At 49.7% G+C, this 18,980-nt stretch overlaps 1 protein-coding gene across 1 annotated transcript; it reads left to right on the top strand.

Moving 5' to 3' along the window:
* Positions 1-2,506: 2,506 nt before the first annotated feature.
* SORD (sorbitol dehydrogenase) lies at positions 2,507-18,843 on the top strand. Its single transcript, XM_042885702.1, has 9 exons — positions 2,507-2,611; positions 5,881-5,914; positions 6,628-6,792; positions 8,247-8,406; positions 10,550-10,668; positions 11,105-11,170; positions 16,302-16,477; positions 17,241-17,362; positions 17,891-18,843. The coding sequence occupies exons 1-9, from the start codon at positions 2,552-2,554 to the stop codon at positions 18,054-18,056; spliced, it is 1,068 nt and encodes a 355-aa protein (XP_042741636.1). The 5' UTR covers positions 2,507-2,551; the 3' UTR covers positions 18,057-18,843.
* Positions 18,844-18,980: the final 137 nt, after the last annotated feature.

The following is an 18,980-nucleotide window of genomic DNA, read 5'->3' as shown; positions in this document are numbered from 1 at the left end:
CACAGGGACAGACAAATGTCCTGGCTCAGAACAGAATGATGCAAAACCTGATAACCTGCAACCACAAAGTCTCCCAGAGCCTTGAAGCAGTGAGATAAAACTACCCAAGGTCTTGATTATGACCTTATGGCTGAGATGTTGTCACGGAAATCCCTTTCTCCAGGATGGAGGACAAGTATTTTCACGCTTTCTTAAAAGACTTCTTTTTTGAAATGCTGTCAAAGATACTGGTGGATCTGAACAAGTGTTTTAGCATTTTCTGCTCTGGTTAGACAGAAATAGAATTGTTAGGCTGAAATGTGCAGGAAGCTTCAGAGAAATCCTGTTGAGCATGACTGCACTTCCCAGGGAAACATGGAGACCTCTTCTGGGGTAAATAATAAGGGAAATGAAAGAAACTGCATTGAGTGTAAAACCTGCTTGAGTTGAAATGGTCCAGAGGGGTGTTTCAGAACTTGCAAAGAAGAAAAACGCATGCTGAGTTTGCCTGATGGAAGTAAACTGACTTACGGTCGTGTCAGCAAGGCACCTATCCTCTCATCTACTAAGGGAAAAACAACCCTGATCATCGACTTTTTAGGTAAACACATTTTTGTTGAGCTGATGTGAAGTGAAGCTGCTCTGGCAATACAGACTGTTTTGCACTATAAACTGACGATTATGACATGACCTTCATAGTACTGCTACTGCCATGCTTGAGGGAAATATGCACACCTTTTGTGGTCAGAAGTCGTCGATGCCTACCAGCTCTCAAAAAAAAAAAAAAAGAAACAAAAAAAGAAACAACCAAGTCCTCAGCAGTTTTTATTTGGAGCTTTCTTTGGCTGGTGGTCAAAAGAGTTTGCCAGGTAGCACTGAAAGGCAAACAACGAGAAACAGACCATGACATGAGCTTCAAAGCTTCTTTTAAACCAGGATCTCAGAGGAACTTCATAGCAGCTGGCCAAGACCTTGTGATATTTAAGGATTAGACCCACACTGGACATCAAGTACTGTCAGAGAAAATACAGATGGAAAACATGAAGTGGAATAAGAAGAAAAGCTGAAAAGAGGAGAGGAAATTGAAGCTGGAGTGCTGACAGCCATGGCAGGGAGGGGTGGAAGAGCTGAAGGGACCGGTTCTGCCCCAACAAAAAGCTGTTTGTCTGCACCAGTGCTGCCAAGGAACTGCCTTCCTTCACATCCTGCAATGGGGCAGGGAGCAGAAGCTGTCCAGCCACGTGGCTGTGCTGGCAAAGGGCATTGCTGCACCTTGAGAAGAGCCAGCACCACCAGTTCCTGCTGGAAGAACAAACTTTCAGTCTGCTGGGTTATTCAAAGCACAGCTTAGGCTGCATGGGAATCATTAGCATCCCCAGACGTGCTTAATTCTGGGCAACTCTGCTTACTCAGGGTTTTCCTTGAAAATCAGTGGGTAGAATCACAGAATCTCCAAAGTTGGAAAGTATCTCCAAGATCATCCAGGCCAGCTGTCCACCTACCACCCGTATTTCCCCACTAACCCACGTCCCTCAGTACAACATCTAAACATTTCTTGAACACACCATGGCCTGTCCTGGAGCATAGCTTGAAGGCTGGCTGCAACATGCCCCAAAAAGGAGCCACAAGCAGGTGCCTCCAGCAAATAGGCACATTTAGGAGGAGCCAGCCACTCACTGTGTTTCTGCAGTTTGCGGAAGTGTAAACACTGGGGCTTCGTCAAGGGAGGTGTAGTGCTGTATAACCACCGAGGAACACGTCCTGTCACCGCTTCCCTTGCACATGCTCCTTCCCCTGCCCTTGTAACCACAGGTCAGCTCCACTAATTCCACCCTGCCTCCGACAAACATCACTGGGAACAAGAGATACAGCTGGCCCCGATGCAGGAACGTGTCAGCCCTCGCTTGCCTGCAAGGTGAAAAAAGGAAAGGAAGTTCAGAGGTACTGCCATTCATACAAGCAAGCAAATGCAGCAGGAAGAAGTAACAACATGAGCAGTTGAGGCTATTTTTAAATGGTTCTGGCACCACTGCACGACATATCCCGAGTGGTTTGTTTTGTTTTTCAAAGGCAGAGTTTTTAAATGCAGCCCAGGTTTGAAAACTCTCACCTTCGGGCTGCTCAAGGAACACCGGGGTGAACGACCTGGAGATCTCACACAGAACGCTCCCCGCCTCCTCCAGGGCCTGAAATCTCGAGCTTCTCCCCGCAGCCCATCGCCCCGCGGGGAAACGGCGCGCAGACGCCGTGTGGCCGCAAGGCCCCAGGCCTGCCGCCCGCTGCCCGCACCGCGCGGGAGACGGCGCCGCATTTACGCCGCGCTGAGCGAAGAGCGGGGACGGAGCCCGGAAAGAGGACGGGGCCCCGAGCGGGGACGGGGCCCGCAGCCCCCAGCCGGCCGTCCCCGACTCCGCGGCACCGTGAGGCCGGAGCGGGGCTGCCCGGAGCTGGGCCAGGCCGCGGCGGGGCCAAGGGGAGCGGGGCGGCGCCGGGCCGGTCGGGGGCAGAGGGCGGCCCCGCGGCGGGGGGAAGCTCCGCCGTCGGCCCTTGAACCCGAGAGCCCAGCCGAGCCATGGCGGCGCCGGGGCAGAACCTGGCCGTGGTAGTGCACCGAGCCGGGGACCTGCGGCTGGTACGGGCCGGGGGGAGCGGGGAGAACGGGAGGCAGACGGGAGAGCCGCGCCGCCGGCGGGGATCGCCCAGAAAAAGCGTTCCCGGAAAGCGGCGGGTGCGGCCGGCCAGTCGCTTAACGGCTGGGACGGAGCGCGGAGAGGAGCCGGCCGGGCCACGTGCGTCTGTCGGCGTGCCGCCGCAGGTGCCGGCTTTCGAGCGGCGCTTCAAACCCGGCCGTGCCGGCCTCGCGCCAGGCGGCTGTCCGCGCTGACCGGCGGGAGAGCCGGCATCTCGGGCGGGCGTCGGACCTGCGGGATGTGCCGGGCTGCGATCGCGGCGGCGGTGCGGGCCGTTCCCGCGGGGCGCCAAAGGCCGAGCGGCGCTCACCTGGTGGCGCCTCCTGCGCGGCTCCCCGCCAGCTCGGCCCCGGGGCGGCCATCGCCGCGAGCCCTGGCTGCCGCCCCACGGGAACGGCCCCGGTGAGGAGCAGGCCGCTCCCTCCGGTTCAGAAGCACGTTCCCGGGTCCGGTCGTTCAGAAAAAGCGCACGAGGCTCGGGACAGCGGGTGCCGGCTCATCCCGCTTGTGTCGCCGGTCTCTAATCCCACAGGCCGAAAGGGACCTGGGGGTCCTGGTGGATGGCAGCTGGATGGAAGCCAGCGCTTCCATCCTCGCAGCCCAGGAAGCCAACTCTGTCTTGGCTGCATCTGAAGCAGCACAGCCAGCAGGGCGAGCGGATCTGCCCCTCTGCCGTGTGCTGTCAGACCTCACCTGAGTGCCACATCCAGATGGGGAGTCCTCAGCACAGGAGAGAGATGGGGCTGTTGGAGAGCAACAGAAATGCTCCAAGGGGTGGAACACCTCCATACGAGGACAGGCTGAGAGCTGGGGCTGTGCAGCATGGAGAAGGGTAGGCTGCAAGGTGACCTGATAGTGGCCTTCAGTACCCAAAGGGGCTGTCGGGAAGAAAAGGACAGACTATTTAGCAGGGTCTGTTGTGATAGGATGGGGGGAAATGGTTTCAAACTGCAAGAGAGGAGATGTAGGTTGGATGTAAAGAGAAAGTGTTTTACAGTAAGGATAGTGAGGTGCTGGAACAGGTTGCCCCACGCAGGAGGTGGTGCATGCTCTGTCCCAAGAGATACTCAAGGTCAGGCTGGATGGGGCTCTGAGTCCCTGATCTAGCTGTTCATTGCAGGTGGGTTGGGCTTCTGTATTTCTTTGCCCCAGTGCTCTCGTTGCAGTGCCCCACTGGTCACATTAAGAGTTTGAGCAGGAAACTGAGCTTTTGTGTGCATTATTGATGGGTGAAGTTAGGTGAGGTAATTTCCATGATAACCACGACTGTATGAACCTGTCTGCCGTAGGGAGAGTCACTGTGAATTCAGATTCTATGTTACGTGAGAATTTATTGGCATATTTTTGTTAATTCTTCAAATCTTGTACAGTAAGAACAGCCTCCCATTTTCTGCCACTTTGAGGTAAACTGGTTTGTATCCTTCCTCTCTTAATATATCTTCTTTCACAGAAGAAAATGCTGTATTTGCTTCACAGCCTCAGGCAGACCTATTGCTGTCTCTGGACTTCAGCAGTGGACAGAACATTCGTCTAGAAACGTGGAGTCTTGGATCATTATGTTTTTAACAAATCAGGCTGGATTAGTTTTCCATTAAAGCATTTGTCATTTGACACAGCTGTTACTGAAAAGAAAAAAAAAAAAAAAGAAAAGAAAAAGATGTTTTTCTTTGGACTGAGGAATCCCACCTACACAGTTTCAGCTGAAAGTTGGCTTTGTTTTTATCTGTAGCCCTTGACTAGAGACTGCCTGATCCCTTTGGGATAGCTGAGGCAGTCCGTACCTCTGATGTGTTACCAGACTGCATTTCTTACATCAGGCCTTATGTCTAGATCAACTTCTTTAAAAACAGATGTTCTGTACTGTGTCCTTGGTGGGACAGAGCTGCTTCCCTCCCAAAATAAGTGCCTTGCATTGACAGTTTCAGTCAATGGACTTACACCACACTTCGCATTGCACTGTGCCACTGGTTATTTGGTAGGTATTTCTTTTAAGAAAGCTGTGCTGTGGGAGATGTGTGCCTGGGTCAACTTCTATCCTGCTTGCCTTTGCCATTGCATGTCCCCCAGCTCCCAGTTGTGATGCAGTACCCCTGTAATCAGCCTACGGGTTTGTGGCCAGGTTTGTGTACAGATGAGCTTCAGGATTTCCGTATCTGTTTTTGCACTCATTAAATTTCATTTTGCTGCTGGAATTTTCTAGAAAATTGCCTTTTCTAAATTGAATTTGGAGATCTTTCATTGCTAACTAGATACTGAAGGCACTCTTGCAAAAAGATACAGCCAGAGGTAAGCACTGCAAGGGGCAAACACCAGCTGTGAGCTCACTGGTCTCTGATGTCCATCAGATGTTTCCTAGTAGCTGCTGTATTGAAACAGGAGCTCTGGGAACAGGAGGTCTGCTCAGAGGACTCATGCCCAGTCTTGGCCTGTGGGCAAAGGGCGCTGGTGCATGAACGTTTGAGCAGCAGAGAGCAAGGTTAGCACAAACACCTTTGGTGAGGACTTCCTTAGAAGTGTGATTCTAGGGGTGGGTTTTAGGTGAATTTCTTCTTGTTAATAGGAAAACAAATGTAACCTTCTCCCCTTTACTTTCTGAACTCTGAGAAGAAATCTACGGCAGATCTTTAGAGGTGGGACATTTGTGTGCCCTTGACCCCAAACCTCAGAGATGTTTGGAAGCACAGTGTGCAGTGGAACAACATTGCATCATTCCATCTCAATGTTGTTAGACCCAACAGAGTTCTTCCTTTGTCTTTTGGAGTATCTGGGGGAGATTGGTGAAGGCAGAAAGCTTGCAGACCATTTGGGAGGAAGGATGGCCTGTGGCCAACAGCCAGCACCCTGTGATGACTTTCAGAAGCCTGCACTTATTAGTCATAGCATAAAGAGGAGTTCATGCCAATTGCGAGAAGAGGATGTGACTTCAAACATGGTTTACAGTGGCATTTACAAGTGATTTATACATTTAGTTATTGCTCTGTAGTAAGAATATTTTCTTTATAGTATGATCATAGAATCATAAAATCCTTGGCATTGGAAGGGACCTTTAACGGTCATCTGGTCCAACTCCCTAAGGTGAACAGGGACATCCACAGCTCCATCCCTTGCTCAGAGCCCTGTCCAGTGTGACCTTGAGTGTCTCCAGGGCATGCTCCACATCTCTGGGCAACAAGCACCTGAGTCCCTCTTGTCTTTTTCTGTTTGTCCACAGGAAGACCGTCCGATCCCAGAACCGGGTCCCAATGGTAGGTCTGGAGAGGGCTGGTTCTGCCTGCCTCCTTTGCTTCTCTGTTTTCTTCTCTCATTCTCTTTTGTCGCTCCATGATACTACAAATACTGTATGTATGCTATGCAGCTGAGAAAGTATAAAATAATCTAAAAAAAGAATCTGCAGCTGAAATGGATAATGCTGTGTTTCCCTTTGAGAAGAAGAGCTGGAGCAGTCACAGAAGGATCCGAATATCTGGCGCTTTTTTGCATCCTGTTTCATGTATTTCACGTTACGCTGCCATTGGGTCAGGCCAGAAGGTCTTAGCAAAGGGCTAAATAGTAACAGGCTGGGTGTATGGGCTCATGGGAATTTGATTCAATGCTCTCCCCAGGGCTGAAATTATACCTTAGGCAGAAGGAGAAATTAAATGTTCTTGCTCTTCTGTGTTTGCTCCAGGAGTCAGCATGCCCCTCTTAGCTTGTATTAGCTTTCATTGACAGGGATCTCGCCCTCTTTTAAGCTTTCCTGAAATGAAAATCCTTGTGTAGTTTTGCATTTCAGCACGTCTCATGAATGTGCCATCTGTCCCTAAAGAGGGTTCTGGCGCATTTATTTAATTCCAATAAATCTGAATATTTCAGAGCTGGTTTGACTGTGGTCATGGGACACGGAGACAATGATTGCGTCTCTTCCAGTGACAGAGAAGGTAAGCTTTTCTGCATGGAACCTTTCGTCCCTTTCTGGCAGAGGTCCTCCTGCGGATGCATTCTGTTGGGATCTGTGGTTCTGACGTTCACTACTGGCAGCATGGTCGAATTGGAGATTTTGTCGTGAAGAACCCCATGGTGTTGGGGCACGAAGCTTCCGGGACCGTCGTCAAAGTGGGAGCAGGAGTGACACATCTGAAACCAGGTGATTAGAATCGAGTCTGTCCGTTGAGTTTTTTGTTTTCCTGAGGGTGCATTGATATCAGGCTGTGCTTTTCCATTGCAGTAATGCATCTGCTTTTATGAGCTGTGGGTCACCCTCCTCTAAAAGTGCCACAGTGCTGAGACCCAACTTGACTGCGGTGGTTTTCCTTAGGAAAGGTGCCTTGTGTTACCTTGATCTGCTCTGATTGTGTTTTAGTGCAGGTTATAATGCATGCTGATAAGAGGTATCTTTAGAGGAAGCTGGAGAAAGTTTAAGAAACTACACGCATTACTCTTGCCAACAACCTGCTGTTAATGTTTCTTCATTGTGTGTGTACATGAAGGAGCAGGTGGCCTCCTGCAGTGGAGAGGGCCATTGGAGCAACTGTACGAGGTCCCATGTTGTGACCTCAGCAGTTTGCAGGAAATGTCCTGGAAAATGGACCTAGCAGCAGACTTTGCCCTTTGCTGATGACTGGGAGATAAGCAGAGGGGAGAGGACAAGAGGGAGGTAGCAGGGTGCCTGGGTGATGGGATGCTGATGAAATTCAGTGCAGATAAAGGAGGAAGAGAAATTGCTGTGGGCTGTGAAATGCAGAGAAACCACATGCAGCCTGGTTATCCCCAAAACTGAAGGTAATGGGAGAATTCAGCATGTCCTGCCCCTTTCTCCCCTGGGCATTCCCTGCGTGCCATATCACAGACATCACAGCGAGCTAGAACAGACCTTGGCTGTAATCCTTCCCTTCGTTAGTCACTGTAACTGATTAAGAGCCTTTTGGTGGAGAGCTGAGAGAAGTTAGCACCGACTGGCTTTCTCTGCCAAATAAAAGGAACTGTCTTCTGTCCCTTCTGTACTTGTAACATGGTCCCACCGTTTTTTTCCCTTAGTCCATCCTGCCTTGTAAGTATATTTAAGTCATATTTCTTTGTTCTGCAGCACGTGTCTGTCCAGCTACCCATTCTATGCTATCATTACCATCAAGCTATCTCTGTTCTCTGATACGTCCTGCCTCAGTCCTGGTTGTCACCTCTGCATCTTGAATTACTTTCCGGCTTGATGACCAGCAGAGCTCTCCTGCTTTGTCTTAATTATTTCTTACTCTGATTGCTACAGATTTTGAATGAGATCTGATCAATGTGGGACTGCTTAGGCTGAGGGCTGTCTTTTCATCTATTGAGGCTGAATGCAGCTGGAGAGAGGTTTATATGTGACTGAGCCTCCATCTGCTCTGGGGCTGTGCCTCTGAAACACCAGCTCTTTTCATCTAACTGTGAAGATCTTGGTGAGGAGGCCTCTGTAGAGGAAGTGTTGGGAACTTGCCTGCTGTGAGCAGCGTGATCTTTTTCAGCTAACAGATGTCCCTCGTGCTTCTCCTGTGCCAGGGTTTCATGCTGTTCTGAGCTGTGTGCCCACCTTTCCCTCTGAGTAACACTCTGCTTTCACCCTGGCAGGTGATCGTGTGGCCATCGAGCCTGGTGTCCCGAGAGAAACAGATGAGTTCTGCAAAGCTGGCCGCTACAACCTGTCTCCAACCATCTTCTTCTGTGCAACACCTCCTGACGATGGGAACCTGTGCCGCTACTACAAGCACAGCGCCAGCTTCTGCTACAAGTCAGTCCTGCGCCCTCTGCAGAGGAACTTACACTCCCTGTAGGGAGGTGAAGCCTAATCACCCTTGGCCCTTTTGAGTCTCACAGTGAGCGCTCTTTACTTGAACACAACAGGTCTTGTTGCTTTCTGATCCATGAATAGCATGTAAAGGCTGGGACAGCAAGCTGCTTTGCAAAGGGTTTATCAGGCAGGTGTAGCTGTCCCCTCTGGCGCCAGACATCAACAGACATTTCCTGCATATTTCCTACAATATCTCTGCTGTTGTACCCTATAATTATTTCCTTTTCCCACTTGCTCCCTGCTCTTGGAGCCTTTTCTGTTGTCCTTTTATATCCTTGCCTTCTTACAACTGTGCCTGCAGGTCTTTGATTCCAGTATTATTGCTGCTTTTCAGGAAGCACCACATCAATTGCTGACACTTCGCTCTGGCATTTGAAACAAAGCCACCCCAGTTACAGCAGAGCAGGAAGAGAAAACGGCATCCCTGCTAAGCTGTTTTTTTTTAATGTGGCACTGAGTGGCCCCACTGAGCTGCCAGTGTTACACACCTGTTTTCATCTCCATTTGACTGCGCTCTTAATTGTGGCAGGATTGACATGTTTGCTTACAGGCAAACTGTGCTTAAGTACTCCAGCAAATTACTATGCTAAAAATTGCGTTAAAAAAAGATTATACCCATGTAAGAACGTTTACACAGGAAGGAAAAAATAGGGTAAGATGCTGGTTCCTTGAGACAGGTCTCTATCTGGAGCGTTTCTTTCTCAATCTGTGTGAAGCAAGGAGTTCCCCAGAGTTGATCTTTGGTGTCTGCAGAGGCAGCATTCAGGATAAATCGTTCTGAAGGAGGCATTTGAATGCTTTTACTTCTCATGAGCATCCTCAGGCAGGAAGGTCCTTTCAAACTGGATCCTGAGCAGCTGCTAGCAGAATGAGATGCAGCTCTGTATGGGCCTAACTTCTTGCTCTACAGACCTACTCTCATTGATTTTCCCTGTTTCATTAAAATAACATTTCCTGACAATAAGTTCTTGCGGGGGAGGAATTGGCTGTTTTTTTGTATCTGTCTTATGTTAGGGAGAGGTCTGCTGTTTTCCCCAGTTTGAATATCTGGGGATGTTGCTTTGATTAATCAATTTTTTTTGCTTAAACTATGAAACACAGCCTGGTTCTCCTGGGTTCAAATCAGCAGTGCCATGGCTGTGTGATGCAGAGGAGGTTCCCTGGCATGAAGTTGCTCTGTCAGCACAGATTTGGCAAGAAAAGCTGGTGGCAGAGCTCAGTGGGCATTTGCACATTTGGGCAAGTGTTGTCTGTCTTTCTGCAGGATGTGATGCCAAACTTTCAGGCATCCAAACTCTTGGAGTCAGCCCTTTGATGCCTCCTGGAGATAAGAGAGAGCCATCTTACAGCTACCTTCCCACAACTGTCATTTCCATTGCTTTTCTTCGTGGTGGCCTGGCTGAGCTCTGACCTTGAGCTTCCCAATGCTGTCCCAGCACCTGCTGCGTGAGAGGCCACACTGGTGGCTTTCTGAAAGTCTAGGTTTTATTTCTGTCAGCAGCACAGAAGGGATTCACCCTCCTTCTGCTTTTTTTTTTCAACAGTTTTGCTATCTGCCCTACACTTCTGTTTCTGTCCAAAAGGTGTTCGATACCCTCTGCACACATCTGTGCTGTCTTCAGGGACCAGTCCACTTTGTGCATCTCATCCAGGGCATGATAAGGAGACCTGCTTCTGGCTGCCTTTGCTTTATGTGGAATCCCCCTTGGCTTGTGCTAGGTAGCAAGGTGCTTCCTGAAGCATGGAGGAGCTGGACTAGATGATCTTTAAAGTTCCTTATCATCTCAAAAGATTCCATGATTCTGTGGAGCTACGTGACTTGACCTAGATGATGGGTCTGGGACTTCACTGATGGGTCCCAGGTGTAGGGAACCTACAGGTGGTGTGGAGAAGTTTGTGTTGGGTACTTTGGCAATACAGCCTCTTGAAATGCTTTTCAGTTCCGCATTTCTCATTTGAGAATGTATTTTGCAGTGGTTAATTAGACCCATGTTTAATCTTCCAGTATCGCCTGAAGTATCGCTTTCCTCATCACTCTCATAAACATCCTTGGTTACCATTGCCCTGTGTCTGACTCTTGCAGGCTTCCAGATAACGTCACCTTTGAAGAAGGGGCCCTTATCGAGCCACTTTCGGTGGGAATCCACGCCTGCAGAAGGGCAGGAGTCACTCTGGGAAGCAAAGTCTTTGTAAGTGGCTCAGGTATGGTAGAACATCCTCAGTCCCTGGGTTCTCTGCCAACAGTGGCACAGAGGGGGATGGGCAGGGTTCAGGCTATGCTTCTAGGCTCAGATGTAAGTGTGGGTCATGGGAGAGTTCTGGCAGTGCCAGGGGGGACCTTGAGGCTGTGCTTGCCATACTGCACTGCAGAGCTGCACTCTGAGAAGCCAGAATGCAAAGTGCAAGGCACACTGTGCCAGCCAGCTCAAGGGAGCAGGGGACTGGGGAATGTTTTCATTGCAGAGTCCCTTGTGTAGCAGTAGCTGGCCTCCAGATCTGCTCTTGCGCTGAAATTGTGGCGCAGTGATCTGAGAGCTGCCCACCTGGTAGCACAGACAGAGCCCAGCTCTGGGCACACTCAAATCCCACAGCTGGTGCTGACAGTTGTAAATGTATTTTTTCTGCCCTTTGTACCTAGGACCAATTGGCCTTGTTAATGTGATTATAGCCAAGGTGATGGGTGCAGCAGCAGTTATAGTTACAGGTAAGTCTTTTCAGTCCTTACAAGCATGCTTTTTTCATGTGATGCAACAAAAATGTCTACTTCCTTGCTGTAACTTCAAGGTCACTGCTTGGACACCTCGTGCCTGTCCCTGAATGCACCAGTAGAGTGCCTTTTTGGAGGGAATCCTAATAAGTATCTTATTCTCCAGGACAGACAGTCTGGATCGCTGGGCTGAAGCCAGTGGAATGAGGTTCAACAGGACCAAGTGCCAGGTCCTGCACTTCGGCCACAGCAGCTCCAGGCAGCACTACAGACTTGGGGTAGAGTGGCTGGAAGACTGTGTAGAGGAAGCAGATCTGGGTGTATTGGTCAGTGTTTAGCTGAACACAAGCCAGCAGTGTGCCCAGGTGGCCAAGAAGGCCAATGGCATCCTGGCTTGGTCAGAAAGTGTTGCCAGCAGGAGCAGGGAAGTGATTGTCCCTCTGCACTCGGCTCTGGTGAGGCTGCACCTTGAGTGCTGCAATCAGTGTTGGGCACCTTGCTGCAAAAGAGATGCTGAGGCCCCGCAGCGTGTCCAGAGAAGGGCAACAGGGCTCTGAGGGGTTTGGTGCACAAGTGTTATGGGAGTGGCTGAGGGAGCTGGGGTGGCTCAGTGTGGACAAGGAGGCTCTTAGCACTGTAACTACCTGAATAGAGATGTAGTGAGCTGGGGATCAGCCTCTTCTCTTGTGTAAGTAGTGATAAGACAAATGGGAACGGCCTCAAGTTGTGCCAGGGGAGATTCAGGCTGGACGTTAGGAAATACTGCAGCTCCAAAAGAGTGGTCAGGTGCTGGAATGGGCTGCCAGGAAGGTGGTGGAGTCACCGACCCTGGGGGTGTTTGAGGAACGTTTGGACATTGTGTTGAGGGACGTGGTTCAGTGAGGACTGTTGGTGATAGGTGGATGGTGGGACTGGATGATCTTGTAGGTCTTTTCCACCTTGGTGATTCTGTGATTCTGTGAATATTCTCTGCCCTAATTAGAATCTATAGAGCATATAGGTTGCAACTGGTGCTTCTCTGCGAGGTTATCTGACCAGGCTAATTACACCTGCTTCCTAGCAGAGATAGATTGTGGAAGTGGGCTAGCTGCATTGCTGCAAGGGAATAAACTAGAGGCTAATGAGTGATTATTGGATCAAGCCCTAGAAGCTTCCATTGGAATTTGAGCAGGTCTCTTGAGAAGAGGCCGTTCATCTGCATTACGAGTGTTACAGTTGCAGATGTTCTTTTTGCTTCTGCTGCCTCTGTTCGCTGTTTGTTTTCTTTTTGTTTCTGTTTTGAGCTCTTCTGACCTCAGCTTTCAGGTTTTGGTTCATGTTGTGCCTTTGACTCACAGGACAAGGTGTCTTGATTATCAGATTTTCTTTTCCCTATAATGCTTATAAACATTGATTGTGTCTGCTTCTAATCATTACCTTGATGGCAGGCAAACTCAATGTATTTTATTTCCTCCTTGGTGGTTTTCTTGGAGCTTTGCTCCAAGCAAATTGTTCTCCTTCCTCTTGTAGTTCTAGATGGTGGCCTGGGCAAATTATTTTTATGGTCATTATGTGTCCAGCCACAGTGTCCCTCTACAGTCTATCTTGCTGCTTTTCTGCTAGGGAGTGCATTTTCCACTAATTACTGTTAGTGACCAAAATGGACTTTTCAGGAACCTGCATTTCAGAAATCCTTGCCTAACTGCATCCTGGAGAAATACAATCCAACATGTTTTTGTTTGGGTCTGAAAAACCTCTGAGCATGGAGATGCCACCAAGCAGCAAGCAGAGCTTGCTGAAGCGTTCTAGACCAAAGCCCCAGCATGGTTCTTTCAGAAGGTTGTTGCTCCATCTCCCCACTTTGGACCAGGTTCTTTTGACTTCTTGGTTACTGTTCCTCAGTCTTCAAGTTGAGAGATAAAATTACGGTTCCACCCTTTTGCTTTTCCAGAAGGATCCTTCAGTACTGGCGTGCGTCAAAAGCAAAGGCTGCTTATTGCCTTCCCCTCCCAAAGTGCTCATACTGCCAAGTCAGGGGCCTTTTTGCTCTGCTGGCCCCACCCTGCAGGGTGTGCTTGGTGGATGTAATCAATTCAGCCCTTAGGTTTTGCTAAGTGTTGTCATCCAAGGATGATGGTTGCCGTAACAGGAAGATCAGCTTGATCTCTTGTATCACACCCTTGCTGCAGAGCTGAGCTACGGCAGAGGTTGGTGGGTGACCCGGTCCATGGGTGGGGAAGAGACTGATGAGCTGGCAGGAATTGGTGGGGCTGAGGCTGATGGGTCACCCCAGTGCCCCAGCCCTGGTTCTGCTCCTATGTGGTCTTCTCTGTAGCTCAGGGAGCTGCTGTCTGTGAACTAGAGGTCTGTACAGCATGTGCTCCAAGTGACCCCAGGGAATTCTTGATATGGGCTTTGTAGGGTGAGCGAGGTCTGAGTAACAATCCTGCCCTATAGATATCTCCACATCCCACACCTGGGGCTGAAACACTCAGAGACACCCATGCAGGTGCCGCCTGTAGTCAAATGTTTGTGCATGACACGAGCTGAGAAAAGGGTTCTGTTTGCCTTGTTGTCTCTGGGGATTTTGCTGTGCTTTTGGTGTCAGCTTTAGGAACCGATACCTGTGAGGTGACTGATCAACAAGGCCCTTCTGTCGTCTGCCACCAAACTCTTTGAGTTCATCTCACGTAATTTTTATGATGTCTATGAAGAACTTTGTCTGCTCAGCACACTGAGAGCTCATTGCTTTAAATGTTTCTTTTGGAAAACTGTGCACAGATGTGTAACTCACTAACAGAGCTTTCCCCAGGCGTGGGGAGAACTCACCTCCTATGGCTGCTGTCACAGCTGGAGCCAGCGGATGTTGGAAAACTTCTGCAGGAGCTCCAGCACTGTAGCTAGAGGCTGACACTCAACTCTACCCTTCCCAAAAGCTCATGTGCACCAGAACTCGGCTTTCCTACCAGCTATGACAGCTTATCTGATACAGAATATTGCTGCTTTTGATAACCTTCTGTCCTTAAAGACATGTAGAAGAGCATCCTTATACCCCAAGCAAGTGAAGCAGTGGTTGGATATTTCTATAAGAGTGTCTTGCCTTTTTCTGTCACTTAAAATACACTTGGTATTCACTACCTAAGGGCCATTACTTCCCTCGTGCTGTTTAAATCTCAAGTCCTGAGTGCTGGTGCCTCTGGAAACCCTGGAATTCAGTGTCAGGGAGGATGAATAACTAGACCAAGCTCAGCTCCTTTGTGAAGGTTGATCAACACAAAACATGTGAGAGCTTCAAGAACATTTCCCAGTTAAACTGGCTTATAAGAAGCTTAAGTGTGATCTGATAACTTCTGTGGGATTAGAAATGCAAGGTCGGTTACTTAGAGTGGCAGTGAGAACACTGATTATCTCTGCCTGGGAAGTGAAAATTAATTTCTGCCTGAAGGCAAGATGTGGCCTGTTGTTCTTTAAGTGAGAATTTACTCCCAAGAGTTATGTGGGGTTCAGCCAAACTGAGCTTTAAAATCTAAACGGTTTGGTCCTACAGACTCACAAGTAGTGGACAATCCAGTGGCCTTCTGATTGGAGAACCTGCAAATCTGGCAGCTTCAGTAAATGTTTAAGAGTGATTCACACAAGCCAAGTGCTCCAAGATGTTACCAGAGGCCTGTCTGACTCTGATGGTATTGCTTCTCTTGCTATGTTCCTCTCCTGTGCAAGGACTTCCTTTGATGAGCAGATCAGGAAGCTGACGCCAGCTGCAGGAGAAGCATGTGGTTTTCTCCTTGGGTTTTGCTCCCGTGCACTGAGGTTTGAGAGACATGCCAGGCAGAAGTGCTGCTTAGCTCTCAAAGTGCCTGAAAACTTTTGTTGTTTGAGAAGTCCCTGAATGCAGTTTGGTGCCAAGTGTGACTGTACATCTGCCCAAGGTGCTCTGAGCTTGAGAAGAATAGAGGTGACTCATGTCTCCTACAGTCTCACCTTTTTGGGTTTCCAGGGTGTTGCACTGAGTTTCCAGCCTTGGCTTTTCCTCCTTTGGCAGCATTTTATAACCCTGCTCATCCAGGGTGTGCCTGCACCTGGCCGTGAGCCCTCCTGCTGCCGGCAGGGACGTGTCCTTCACCTGCCCTGGCAGTAATGCCACGTTCCCTGCATGATGGGCAGGCCCTCTGGCCTCACATCTTTCCAGCACTGGGGCTGACTCACAGCGGCTCACATCAGAGCAGTGGACTCACCAGTCCTCTCTTCTGTTCTCTGCCTTTGATCTAGACTTCTTTCCCAATGCAGACACGCAGGCCCCTGCAGATCACTGCTTTGGCAGGCAAAGAGATGATTTCTACCTGGAAATCATAGAATTGATGAGGTTAGACAAGACCTTCAAAATCACCGAGTCCAACCACACTGCCTTCTAGTTCATGTGCTTCTATCTCTTTCTTACTGCAGTTAAAAGTGTCCAGCTCCTCCTCCCTGGAGATGTCCCTGGCCTCAGTGGGGTTTGGTGTCATGTGGAAGAGAGAACACTCGGTGTCCACGATATAAATCATGGACCAGAAACACCTCTAGGTGCTGTCCGTAGCAGGGTGATTTGTGGGCCACCAGTTTGCAAATCAAAGCCTCAGTCTGCAAGTGCCTTTGAAAGGTACCGTTGGGGGTGTCAGCAATAGCCAGGCACCTTAACTAGCCCTAACCCACGGAAGGAGAAAACAGAAGAAGTGTTGGGATTTTGTCTTACTGTAGGCTTCCTTTTGCCTTTTTCTTCACAGGTTCCTTTGCTTGTTCTTCATTGCCTCCCCTAAAAATGAGTGCGTTTCTTTCCTACCTCCTCTCTGAAGCCTGTGTGAATTTGAGGGAGGGGATGCAAACCCTCTCCTGGCTGTGTGCAGTGAGCCTATATTCAGGCCCCAACAACAAGTGCTTTCATCAGCCTCCTTAATGGCAGTCATCTGCTCGCGTCAAGGCTGGGCAACCTTTTGGCCTGGGTGGGCTGCAGAAATTCATGGGACTCATCTTGAGGTAGCTGACAGCTGGGCGCCAAACAAGGTGGTTCTGCTTGTCAGATAGGGGCAGGAAGCAGGCGGCAGGCTCAGGGTCTTGCTCCCTCTCCGGTTTGTGTGTTGAGCCGTTGTTGACATGTTTTGTCCCTCCACAGATTTATCTGCCTCTCGCCTGCAGGCTGCCAAGGAGATGGGGGCAGATTTCACCATTCAGATAAAGAATGAGACCCCACAGGAGGTGGCTGCCAAAGTGAAAAGTCTGCTTGGTTGCATGCCTGAGATAACTGTGGAGTGCACCGGAGTCCAGGCCTGCATCCAGGCCAGCATTTACGTGAGTACCAGTTGTCCCTGGGGTAGAGCAGTACTGATTTTTGCTTTCCCTTTCTGGGACCTGGTGGTGGATGACAGTTCTTTCAGGACCATTCCCTCAGTTTCAGCAGGCTGAGCACAGGAGAGAGATGATGTCTGTAAAACCACAAACTAGGGAAAGATTGTGCACTGAGGGATGATTAAAAGTTAGTCTTTGCAGACAACACTGAAATAATTGTCTGCTTTGATGCGAGGAGCACTTACCACACAGACTGCAGGAGCACCGGGAGACCCAGGCGTGGCGACCCAGCAGTGTCAGGGAGCCGGTAGAGCATAGAACAGCATCTTTCATTAACTAAAGAGAATAATTAAGAAAATTAATTCCAGAGGGTGAAAAAAAGCAGCTGTGGAGGGGATATTTTGCTCTTGTGAACTGTGTAATAGTAGGATGTGGAGAAGACACTTCCCTAAGGTTTGCAGTGAAATTCCAGGGGAGCATCAGTCTCGTAGATGTTTTAAACGTTTCCTACTGAGATCCAAAAGTAACTCTTGTACTCCTAGTCGTTTTTCAGAATGAGATTTAGATGACAAAATCCCTCAGAGAATTTCTAAATACTGCTTTTCAAGCCTTGTTTATCACGTGTTCCACACTTAGGGTCTCCTGGCAGCATCCTGCCTCTCCCAACTCCTCCACTGTGCCCCAGGCAATCCGTCACAGCCACAGAGAGCACCTTTATTTTTAGGCAGATGGCAAAATACAACATACCTGTGTGTCTTTTCTCCAGGCCACTCGTTCCGGAGGGACCCTGGTGCTGGTGGGGCTGGGCCCTGAGATGGTGACGGTGCCCATTGTGAACGCTGCGGTGCGGGAGGTGGATATCCGGGGGATATTCCGCTACTGCAGCACGTGAGTCTCACTGCTGATGGGGTCTCCGTGCCTTTCATCCCTGACGTCCTTGAGAAGGCCTTCATTTGCTCTCGGCCCTTTCTGTTGGGAGATGCTAAGCAGCAGCTTTGGCCCTCCACACTGCTGCGTGAGAAGCTGGCTGCTTCTGCCTTCCTAACGTGGTCTGTTTTGAGACAAAGGATTAGGGGAATCTTAATGCGCACCCAGCCTTGCTGATGGTGCCTTTTCATCTCGTCAATTTTGCCAGAGCTGAGGGTGTACCAGTAACCCATTTGAAGGCATATGTGCTTTCTGTGGAGGACTGAACTGCACAGTGTGCAGAAAAGCAGGTCTGCAAATGTTCTGAGAGCTGTCCTGGCCCTGAAGGCAGGAGAATCTCAGCTGTCCTCTTTGGTCTTGTTCTCTGGAAGATTGTGGGCAAAAGTCCCTTGGTTGCCTGGGCTGAAGAAATTACTGTAATGAAGCCAGGTCCCTCTTTGCCCTTTCCTTGAGGCTCCAAGTTCTCACTTCCTGCTGTTTCCCTTGCAGGTGGCCTGTGGCCATTTCCTTGCTTGCATCCAAGCGGATCAACATCAAGCCCTTGGTTACGCACCGCTTCCCCCTGGAAAGGGCTCTTGAGGCATTTGAGGTCACAAAGAGGGGCGAAGGGATAAAAGTCATGCTGAAATGTGACCCCACTGACCAGAACCCCTGAGATGCTGTGGTGCCCGGCCCTCTCCCCATTGCACCGCCTGCCTGAGATGCAAAGCATGAAGCCACGAGAGGCCGATGTATGGTTGTTGCATGTTTACACAGTCACCTCATGCAGGCAGTGTTTTGTAATAGAGCTAAGAAATCAAATGATAATGAGGGTGAATGGCACTGAGGGATATGTGATTTTGCACATCCCCCTGGGGATGCTCAGGGACTGTGGCAGCCTGTGGAACAAAACCTGTCCGGGAGCATCTGAACATTCAGATTGTTCACCCCATGCTATTCACAAACAGCAAACTGCAGGTCCTGAAAGTCCAGGGATTTTTTGGTGAAGCTGGGGTTGGAGGCTAGCTGGGACCATAGCTTCTGTGTCATCCTCCCCCCAGTAACTCCTGGTGGGGCAGAAAGGACTGCTGCAGAGCAGGCTGGAGCGTGTTTGAAGGAAGCTGCCCTGCCTCTGGCGGGGAAAGCAGATCCTGGTCTTTACCTGGCTCCTGAGGGTGGGCTGCTGGTGGGGGGCACAGCTTGCTTTTAGTGTGGGGGGAAGCACAGCAGGGGAGCAGCATCGCTAAGATAATACCACTGTGAATGAACTGTAACTTCTCTGGGATATCAGCCCTTCCTGCTGAATTAGTGAGCCATGAATGAGGTACTTGCCAAGGAGCAGGTTGCAGATAAAATCTAATCTTAGATTACAATTGTGTTGATTTTAATACTAGGAGATCACTCTGAGATCCATTTCTTGGGCCGGTACTGGACTTCCCACAATATATGCTACCTTCCTGGTGTCTCTGTGTCCTCTGAGCTGTGCGGTGGATGGTTTGAAGGGGTCTGTGACTATTGGGCTGTGCTGTCCTCTGGGCTTTTGTGCTGCTGGCCCTCACCAGGCTGTGGCAGAGCTCAGTTACCCAAATGAAACTTTTCC

This window comes from Lagopus leucura, unplaced genomic scaffold (assembly GCF_019238085.1).
Source record: "Lagopus leucura isolate 7727_CA_CO unplaced genomic scaffold, USGS_WTPT01 Super-Scaffold_100052, whole genome shotgun sequence".
In the NCBI taxonomy this organism is placed as follows: Eukaryota; Metazoa; Chordata; class Aves; order Galliformes; family Phasianidae; genus Lagopus; species Lagopus leucura.
The sequence above is the reverse complement of the archived record's forward strand: the minus strand, read 5'-3'. Positions and strand labels throughout refer to the sequence as shown.